This window comes from Lampetra planeri, unplaced genomic scaffold, assembly GCF_965212315.1.
Source record: "Lampetra planeri unplaced genomic scaffold, kcLamPlan1.2.h2 scaffold_982, whole genome shotgun sequence".
Taxonomy (NCBI): Eukaryota; Metazoa; Chordata; class Hyperoartia; order Petromyzontiformes; family Petromyzontidae; genus Lampetra; species Lampetra planeri.
In genome coordinates, this window is record NW_027615804.1 from 24,412 (window position 1) to 35,028 (window position 10,617).

A 10,617-nucleotide genomic window follows, 5' to 3' on the forward strand; every position below is an offset into this window, starting at 1 on the left:
ATGAAAGTCTATGCAAGCTGTAGCCTACCCAAATGGTGCTTATACACAGAAACTTCTCAACACAAATGCCTCCCTGAGTGCAGGAGTGACAAAAGAAAAAAGTGCATTTACAGTTAAAATATATCCAAGCAAAACTGGTGGAAATGACACAGTAAGTGTAGAATTTGTTAGCATTCATGGTTTGACAATGCACTGCCACTGCTGGCTACATGAAACTGGAGGAGTTAGGGTTGATAGGATTCCAAAATGCGATGATGCATCTGTCCACTAGGTGTCAGTGTGTCAATTAATAATGAAGTCCAAACGTCACAATAATGAATTGAAAAAATAAAAGGCAGGACACTTATAAACAGAGTCTATGTGAATCACACAACGAAAACATACATTTGCTACTTTGTATGATACATTTGTAGTGTCATGTCTTTATCAGGTACCTCATACAGCCACCAGTATACATTTACCTTTGTATTTACCAGCGCTCAAATCACATCAACCCCGGCACCTGTGACCATAAGATGTCATACATGTGTTGTCTATACTTAACTTACAGTTTACCTGAGCTTCACGTATCCTGCTTATTCTACAAGCTGATAATTCATTAAATAATTTGGCTGCAGATGATATATTTCCTGCACAGAAAAGTACACACTTCTGAGATTTAAACATTTGCTTTTAATTCTAGGCATCACTCAGTAGCTCAATTCAAAACTCCTTTAAAAAAAAAAAAAAAAAAAAAAAAGCATTTGTCAGCTCACCACGAAATACATCACACGTCGTTGTGGTCATGGTCAAACGATTTAATAAATCTGTCCCAAAAAACACAGCCTTTCTAAAAGTATAGACATTCTGCACATCATGTTTATCACTCTTGACGTTTTGAAAAGGCAATGCGGTAAAGGCACATACTGCAGCACTTGACCAATACATCGAAACTGTCTGAAAATAGAAAATAAACTGTATCAATCCATTGATTTTTTTTTTAATTGACATTGTCACAGTTGTGATTTATGGCACAATTTGAAAACCTTTTCCAACTTGTATGACCGTTTGAGATCATACAAGTTGGCGTCATAGAGACATAAGCATGAATGTTTCAGTGTGACAAATCTCAGAGGGTGGTTGACACCAATCCCGCATAACGTCGTAGAAACATACAGTATAGCAAGGCTGTTAGTAACTGTGAGAACCTTTCAAAATGTTACTACTGACTGGCTACTACTGGCTGTAGCTTTGTATTGTACAGAGAGGTGCCTTGAGAAGAAGGCTAAAAACATTGTGGTTCTACGCATCCTAAATCTGCTGAAAAGGGTTAGCAGATTCAGGATTTGAGGCGTGGTTGTAAAACGTGTGAAAAGGCAACGAAAAACCTAGGAGCCAGATTCTGATTTTCTAACACTCTTTGACAAGGCTGCTGTGTTCTATGCAGTGATGTTTTGGATTTTCATCTATGGCAGTGATTATGAGGAAACACGTTTGCTCACCCAAACACAATCTTGCATATAGAACAAGTGGACAATGCGTATATCCCAAAGGGACAAAAGGTTTCTCTCTTTTCTTTGGCAGTGAGACTTTTTTGACCCTATGAGGAATGATATCAGTTCAAATCTGTAAAAAGACTAAATGTGTAGACACTGTAAACCAGTACTATAAACCTTCCCCAGTCAATCACTGAGAAACTTTCTTGAGTTATTATTTTGTGCCCCGTTCTGACCCAGATGGCTCTTACTCCGAGAGAAGAAGTCAGCACGGAGCAAGCGGTAGAAATAGATCAGGATCATAATATTCATCACTATCATGGAGGCCAGAAAGTATCCACCGTGATCCAGCCAGGAGTAGTTGTGGGCGATGTACCAGGTGAGGTAGAACTGGGTGCTGAGACGAAATGTTATGTAGGTGAAGAGGTTGGCGAATTTGTTAATGTGGTACATGTAGGAGGACTGAGCGCCTGCCAGCTTCAGCATCAGTCTCAGGTGCAGGGTGACACTGTTGACCTCCACAAAGAGAGCGATTACAGCGCCGGCTACATACAGCTGAGTGTAAAGGGTGTAGAGGAAACACCAGATCACCTGTGGAGGCAGAAACCCATGGATGTTATATACATTTTATAACTTTGCATATTCTCAAAAACATGCACTCATAAAACATCTTCATTCATAACTCAAGAACTAGAAGTAAAATCTGTTTTGTTCCTCTTGATAAATGCGTTTAATACTTTCAGCTGAAAACGTACAAGTGCATGATGGAGAAGGAATTCCCATGATCCTCTTCCATGTCCAGTCAGGATAATATCACCTGCATCTTGTACAAAGTAGCCTGAGGAGGTGGGGAAAAAAAGAAGAAGTGAATCTGATAGATTGGAACAATCATCTGGACATCCTCCCCTGGTTTGAAACACACTTTATTTGTCTTGTCGCAATAAAATGCCTCATGATGCATTTTCCCCTTTTTAGGATTTAATATGCACAAGGCGTGAAATACTGGAAATACTGCATTGTGCTGTTTCAGTCACATCCAAAATGAATATAAGGAAATATAATAAATGAGTCTACATATACAACAATGGTATCGAAAAGATTTTGTCATTAATTCAGTCATGTCAGTTAGATGCATGGAAAACATGTTTAACTGTAAGGGATACAGTCAGCCAGTTTATTTGATTTAACCAGTCTTCTATAAGACGACACTCCACTGTAAGGGTACACGTCTTGTTTATCAGCAGTACACCAGTCACCACAGTCTCTTTATTACTTCGTCTTTGACACAGGGTTGACAAAACACAACAAATCCACGGTTCTCAAACTGTGTAGAGCTCATTTAGGTGGAGTTATCCAAGTGACTAAGAGTCCTTTTGTGCCTAGGAATGACTGGCATGCTGTGAATAAGAAAAAATAAAAACACAACCAGTCGCTATGTTTAAGAACATGAACTCCAGTATCTGGTAGCTTCGGCGGCCCCAGAGGAACAAAACTCCGCTTGTGCCTGTTATATTAGATCTCCACGGACTTTTGTCTTCATGGTTACACAAACACACATAATTATCACACAAACCCTGATCAGACAACAGACTCGTTAAGGGACAGGCTTTGGTATCCATGGTGACTTCAGGACACCGCCTATTCACCTTGAGAAACAGGTGCTCTGTACTGTGATTCGGTTCCAGGTTCATTCAGGTGCATAAAACACAGGATTCATTATTATTAAAATAGTGTTCTTCTCCTCCATGATGCGTTCACTGACCTGTTGAGACGCAGATGAGCAGGTACGACAGTGGTGTGTGGTAAGAGTGGATGTTGCTCAGCGTCTCTGGCCAAACTATCACACTGAGAGATACAGGGAACCATTAATATCTTGCAGAATCTTCTATGGTATTATTTTAGTTCAGTCCTCTTTACTGTGCAGATTCTATCTCTCAGAAGTTCCATTGTCACCTCAAAGGGGGGCAACACATTAAAATATGAATCCAGGGGCCAAACCCATAGTTTGTTAATCCTGAATTGAGGGAAAAACTCTGCGGTTTTCCATTCTATTTTCACATAAACTGAAAGAAATCAAATTAACCCCTTTTCAATATGTTTGAATTCAGTTTATCAGTGAAAATGAGGAAGATTCTGCAAAGTTTTCCTAATTTCAAGATGAACAAACTCAGGGTGTTTGTGTTTGTGAACCTGCTTTCTGGAACAGGCCCCAGATGAATCTCAAAAACAGTAAAAACCCACATATTTTCCAATATATACATTTGTTGATTACCATACATTTATTTAAGACAAGAAATATTTACATGTGTATCAGATAATAATTTGTCATTTCTGTGTATTTGTGAATAGTTTCTCTGCACATGCCCTCCTTGTGTAAATACACTGTGACAGATGTTATGTTAATAAACAACCCAATCTGTGCATGCTACGTAAAGAAAGCGTGACCTTTTGCATGTTTCCTTGGAATTTCAAAACTTCCCTCACTTTAAGTGAACTGTTGTTTTGAATTGATTTTAACTGAACAACAGTTAAGCACAAGCACTGATGGTTTGAGGGTGAAAAGTCACAATCACAAGCCCCCGCCCCCAAAAAGTTTCTCATAATGCTTCTTCAAGTAAAGTTCAACCAGCAGGTTTTTCCGGCTATTGCGACCCAGTGAGATGGCATCCTGCAGGGTGTCTTTTCCTCGCATAAATAAGCTGCCCAACAATCAACAGTGTAAGAAAAACAGCAAAAACAGCTATTTGTGACACACACACACACACACACACACACAGACTGTGTTTTTCCCCCCAACACAGTAAAAAATGCCATTGTCCCCCCCATCCCACATCGTGTCTGAACATGCCCTACTCCTCCTCCTACTGCTGGTTGCCACTGACTGTCACTGACACACACACACACACACACACACACACTGCATCATGTGGACTGTGAATACACAATGGTGCCCCATTGTCTGACAGCTGGACTGGACACTTACCAGGTCAAGGCCCATGTCCCCCGTCAGGAGGGAGTGCACCATGGACACAGACAGGTTCCTCCACTTCCAGGAGTGGAGGTCATCCCGCCTCACCACCTTGGGCACAGGTAGCCTCTGCAGCAGCCTGTGGATCAGCCTGAACAGCAGAGAGAACAGCAGCACCGAAGGGCCAGGATGACTCTTCAGCACAGGAGTCAGGGTCTCCATCATCTCCTCCCTGCTCCTGCTGTCTCTCCCCCTCTCTCTCTCCCCCACTCTTTCCCTCCTTCTCTCTCTGTCTCTCTCTCTTGTTGTTTATTCACCCACGTTGTCCTCGTCCCCTTTGGCTCTTTCAGGCTCTTGTCAGTATCTCCCAGATAAGATGAGGTCAACTGCAGGATGGAGGTCTACAGAAATAGGTTGTAATCCTTATAATATAATATTTGTCACGCCTTCAGCCTGATGATGAGGAGGAGGTGGGATCTTCGGGGATTCCTGCTCCAGATCATTCCAGAGCGACGGTGTTTGAGTTCTCCCAGCCCCAGATGCTGCAGCTCGGTCCGCCTGTGATGGCTGCCGATCGACTCATCCGACTGAAAGTCCCCGGGTCTGACTCGGGTCTGACTCGGGTCAGTCGGGTTTGCTGTCTTCATTCACCGTGAAGATCATGTCCGTCAGTTCCTGTGGGCTCCGTGTACTTTTCGCTGACTCGGACCGAGAGTTCGTGTGCTGTCGCTGAGTAGACTCGAGTTGTTCGAGTCACCGAAGAATGTGTCAGACTGGGAATCCGCTCTCTGGGGCAGTGTTTGCTGTGCAGACGGGAGGGGGAGTGGAGGGTGGAGGGTGGTGTCGCTGGAAACCACAGGAACTAGGAGGGGCAGATAGTTCTGCAGGAGAACTCAATCACTGCACAGCTGCATCAACGGGATTCCAGTCCTACTTGTGAAAATACTACAAGTGTGTGTGTGTGTGTGTGTGTGTGTGTGTGTGTGTGTGTGTGTGTGTGTGTGTGTGTGTGTGTGTGTGTGTGTGTGTGTGTGTGTGTGTGTTGTGTCTATCATCTCTACATGTATGACAGCCAATCCATTCCAGCATCTGTTGAATTCTTACGCCAGGAGTGGAATAAAGTCACCCAACCCAAGAACAATGTGAAAGACTGGAGGGGAGCATGCCAAGACGCATGAAAGCTGTGATTACAAATCAGGGTTATTCCACCAAATATTGATTCCTGAACTCTTGCTAAGTTAAAGCAGGAGTATTGTGGTGTTTCCTGAAAATCAAATTATGTGCGTCCTGACGCCACTGGCATCTCAGGAGAGGAGTTCTCAGTGATGGTTAAGCCAAACATTTGTTTTTCCCATCAACAGCTTTATCAGAACAGTTCGTTAGAGGTGTATTCTTCCTGTTTAACATCCTTCAATGAATTTTACTCGAGGGAAGGAATAGAACTGTGGAAGTGCCGCAGAAAGTCACAGATAAATTTGTTTGCACTTTCAAAATGTTGCTGTATTAGTCAATCATACCGCTGTTAACTTTACAACACAACTAACACTTTCTTGTACTTTGAACGTTTATTTCGAATTAGAAACACTACTGCTTGATGTGTTGTAAGCAACTGTTCTACAATGGCTCAGCTTGCTGATGGCATAATCATTTTTGGGAGTTCTCGTCCTCCCCTATGATTTTGAAGGCCTTTTTTCTGGATGATGTTGATAACCCCTGAGAGTTTTTTGTGAGGCATTCATCCAGACAAGGCAGGAGCTCTCCATGATGCTCCTGACCTGGGTTTTGGACCTTCTTTATTTTGGCTGTCTGCCACCTCAGGCCCATTTGATGGTTTGATGGTGGAATCATCCATGTTAAAAAACATTGTGTTCCCATAGTACTCCACAACATCAAGATAGAAGAAGATTTTTTGACTTGTGAGAGAAATATTGATTTCATTTTCCGAACCATTAATTTTTCTAGTCTAAACAGAAAGTCAGCAGTCAGCATCTTATTTCTTCAACCAAAAAACAAAAAGTTGTTTTCATCCAGTCTGAATAAATCTGAGCAAACATGTTTCTCTCCCGATGTATTAAGAGAGTTCCACAACAGGGAGCATCCAACCTGGTTTGGAGTAGCTATGCCCAGACTTGGTTGTCATCATGCTTGGAATACTGAACGTCCTACAAAGGAAACAAGCATTTTGGCTCAAAATAAGGTCAACAACAACACAGGTTTTCAGCAATGTATGTGCCAGCACATGGAATCAGTATTGCTTTTGAAGTCAATTGAAATATTCTTGTCTTCAGAAATATCATGAATATTACGTATAATATTATATTATGAAATTCATTCAGCTTTTTGCACTGTTTTTGTTTTTTACTTAGATTTTCATTTTTCTTTTTTACATTTGATTATATTTTAATATTTAATACTATGTTAACTATTATGTATATTGATGTTTAATATGTTATACTCACTTTTTAAATAGCGCTGTGTTTTCATTTTGACAATAAAGCTACCTTGTACCTTGTAACTGGTCAGAACAAAAATGAATAAATAACTCTCAGACTGCATTCACATCGTCCACTGGATGGCAGCAAAACCTTATGTGAGACACCAGAGCTGGATTCTGTTCTTCTCAAAAGCCCCCAGTTGGTCTATAAATCCACGAGGCGGTATTTTCTGACTGTAACTGCACTGCAACGGACAAATGCTACTGCAGAGTCCCATTTCTCTGTGATCAATAAGTGCTGTAATTGTGTTTTCTCTGTGGTGTACAGCTCTTTGTTCCAGTCTCTGTTTCATTCTGGTTAGCAGTATATAAACCTGTATACAAAAGAAAATCAGTGTTTCCAGCCATGTACTCTGTGGAAATTCCCAATCTCAATCCACTTGAATATAGTACAAAATGCTACGCAACATTACATGTTCCTGAAGAGAAATGCATCTTAATATCATGTCTTTTGTTTCCTGGTTGCTTGACTGGTTATGACAATGAGAGCCCAGTTCATTCACACTGTCTGATCACAGAAACCTCTGGTTTCCTCACACTTTCAGGTCTCTACAGAAACATCCAAGGATTTTTGACAGCAGGCGTCAGTTCATTGGTGTCATACAATAGGAGCTGCTGCTGCAAAATGCAAAGTAACTAATAATACCTTCCAGTACTGTGGGACGCTTTCAGACATGAATCTTTGTATTTGGATCATCACTGAAGCGTATTGATCTTCGTAGTGTTTCTCTCTCTCTCTCTCTCTCTCTCTCTCTCTCTCTTTCTCTCCTGAGTCCTCTTGAGAAACTGTAACTGTTGGAGACTCACGTGTGGATTTATAGTGGTCGAAATCAGTTCATTCTTTTCTCTGTGTATCTTGCAATTCAGGATTAATTCACCTCCACACATACCTGACAGTGAACACGTTGAATGTCTGAGAAACAGGTGAAAACATCTCTGTGATGAAACAACCTCAACCTTGATTTCCTGTCATGGTGCCATATGTTTGCGGAGGATTCCTACAGCACAGGTTTGTACCTGGGGCTTTAGCATCAGTTTCACTCTCCTACACATGTGCATTCCTGGAGGCTGACTCTTGCATCTCCTGGCAGATCGACAGCAAAGGATGACAAGAGCACAAGGTCAAATATGTTGCTAAGCTGGTCTGAGGAGAGGCATGTGTGTTGCAGGTCTCCTTCAGGCACTGCTTTGTTGAGATATTATATCCCTGAGAAACTGTTGTTCTTCCACCTGTTCATCCATCTTTGTCCCACACATCCTCATTAAAAAAAATAGAAAATGTTCAATTAGGTGCAGATTAATGGTTTGTGGTTCTATATCATTATCTCTGGTTGATGATAATAGTGGAGGTATCAGCAGAATGACAACATAGAGCAGGCAAAGTATTTATTATCTCCGTGCTCACACAGCCTCCTTCCTGCCTGTCTCAGAAAAGGCAAGGCTCTTTATAAGCAGACGTCCGGAAGCATGAGAACTGTATCTGCAATCCATGTTCAAGATGCTGCACTAATCGCATCTGTCTGTCCCCCCCCCCCCCACACACACACACACACACCCTCCCCCACACACACGCGCGCACACACACACACACACACACACACACACACACACACACACACACACACACACACACACACACACACACACACACACACACACACACACACACTTAATTTTGTTGTGTATGAGTTAAAATTTGACATGTAGCGTGATCTGGATTCACTTTGAACCTTGAATTGATAAATTAAACATATTTCCAGTTTATTAATGAATTAGAATTATTCTAAATCTCGTTCTTTTGCACTCTCTTTCACTTTGACACGGACGTTTGGTCTTTGTTCTGTCTTTTGTCCTTTGCCTGTCGCCGTAGTCCGGGATGAGTTGCCAGGAGACGGCGGAAGTGTTTGGGAGCAGCCGCCATGGAGAAGTATGAGAAAATCAAAGTTGTCGGAAGAGGAGCATTCGGGTAACCTCGACGTTTATTGACACAGTTTTGTGATATGCGTAAAGTTAATACAAACTAACAGACAGTTTGTGAAAGTGCCTGAAACATGACTTAAGTCGAGCCTTTGAAAACATAACGGGACGAGTCAACGAGAAACGTGGATTTTTAGACGGTTTTATTAATAGAAAACAAAACAGTGAAATCCACGACAATATGTTTCTTTCGTTTATTCACCATAGGTTTGTGCAGTTTTTCTTCGAAGTTACTTTTTAAGTGTTCCTAGCTACATACCCATGTGAAAAAAACTGATGGGAAAGAAAACTTTGTTTTCCTGATATAAAGTTGTTTGACAAAAGTATTGTCAACTGCAGATGTGTATGCATATTTACCACTTTAGTGGTTTAAAATAACTGCCTGATTGTCAAAACTGACAAAACTGTCAAAACTTGAGTTAAACTGGATTGAATCCCAGCCCTGTTTCACATTTTAACCATGAATATTACACACAAAAAAATATTATGTAATACTTCAAATGCAGCTGCTCCTAAAGGTCACTACACTTGTCTGTCAAACAGGTTTTATTCCTTGTTCATGTCATATGAACCACATGTGCTCATGTAACAAAATATACATGTCATTTTTCCTTTCCACTGTTTCAGGATTGTCCACCTGTGCCGCCGGCGCAGTGACGGGGCCTTTGTAATCCTGAAGGAGATCCCAGTGGAACAGATGTCACGAGATGAGCGCCTCGCAGCACAGAATGAATGTCAGGTGCTGAAACTTCTCAACCACCCGAATATCATAGAGTACTATGAGAACTTCTTGGAAGACAAGGCCCTCATGATTGCTATGGAATATGCACCAGGTACTGTCACATACTGTAATATCTTATTACACAACCTCCTTTTGTTCATTGTCTAGGAGTTCACTTCTCTCATGCTAAAGTGAATGAGAATGCCTAAAAACTGAGAAATTCAGTGCTAGTCTGAGCCTGATATCAGATGACTGCATCATTTATCCACATTTGAGGGCTTCTATGTCATATTTGTATGTGTGTTGGACAAGCACTTGTGCTACAAACTCCTTTTCATATTTGAAGGAAATACAGGAAGGATTTGTGTTATGCAAAAAAAACACTGAACTACCAGCATTTTTTTTACCGAAGTTATTGTGGAATTTAACAGGGACACAGGAGTGATTGTAACTTTATGGATTTTGATGATGTTTGTGTCGCAGGTGGAACCTTGGCTGACTACATCCAGAAGCGCTGTAACTCATTGCTGGATGAAGAGACCATCCTCCACTTCTTTGTACAGATCTTACTCGCCTTGTACCATGTGCACAACAAACTCATCCTGCACAGAGACCTGAAGACACAGAACATTCTTCTCGACAAGCACCAGATGATTGTCAAAATCGGTGACTTTGGCATCTCGAAAATCCTTGTCAGCAAAAGCAAAGCTTACACAGTGAGCTGCCTTTGCCTCACTCCAACAACTTGTGCCGTATGACCAGATTTAATGCACAAGTGACTGTTTGCCTTCTCTCCTCCACAGGTGGTTGGGACTCCATGCTACATCTCTCCAGAGCTGTGTGAGGGAAAGCCGTATAACCAGAAGAGTGACATCTGGGCTCTGGGCTGTGTGCTCTATGAGCTCGCCAGCCTCAAGAGAGCATTCGAGGCTGCTGTACTGAACGCTCTCCTCCACAATTATTCCCTTTTCAGTTTGCTGCA

At 41.7% G+C, this 10,617-nt stretch overlaps 2 protein-coding genes across 2 annotated transcripts; one reads left to right on the top strand and one right to left on the bottom strand.

The window, feature by feature from the left end:
* Window positions 1-1,661: 1,661 nt before the first annotated feature.
* Window positions 1,662-4,668, bottom strand: LOC144742313 (TLC domain-containing protein 1-like). Its single transcript, XM_078624788.1, is given in 5 exon segments — window positions 1,662-2,066; window positions 2,231-2,313; window positions 3,238-3,320; window positions 4,459-4,478; window positions 4,480-4,668. Coding segments are annotated over 5 exon segments (780 nt in total).
* Window positions 4,669-8,856: 4,188 nt separating this feature from the next.
* LOC144742314 (serine/threonine-protein kinase Nek8) lies at window positions 8,857-10,570 on the top strand (the record flags this gene model as incomplete). Its single annotated transcript, XM_078624789.1, has 4 exons — window positions 8,857-8,903; window positions 9,542-9,747; window positions 10,119-10,351; window positions 10,439-10,570. Coding segments are annotated over exons 1-4 (618 nt in total), but the record flags the coding sequence as incomplete, so codon positions are not given.
* Between the last annotated feature and the right edge of the window lie 47 nt (window positions 10,571-10,617).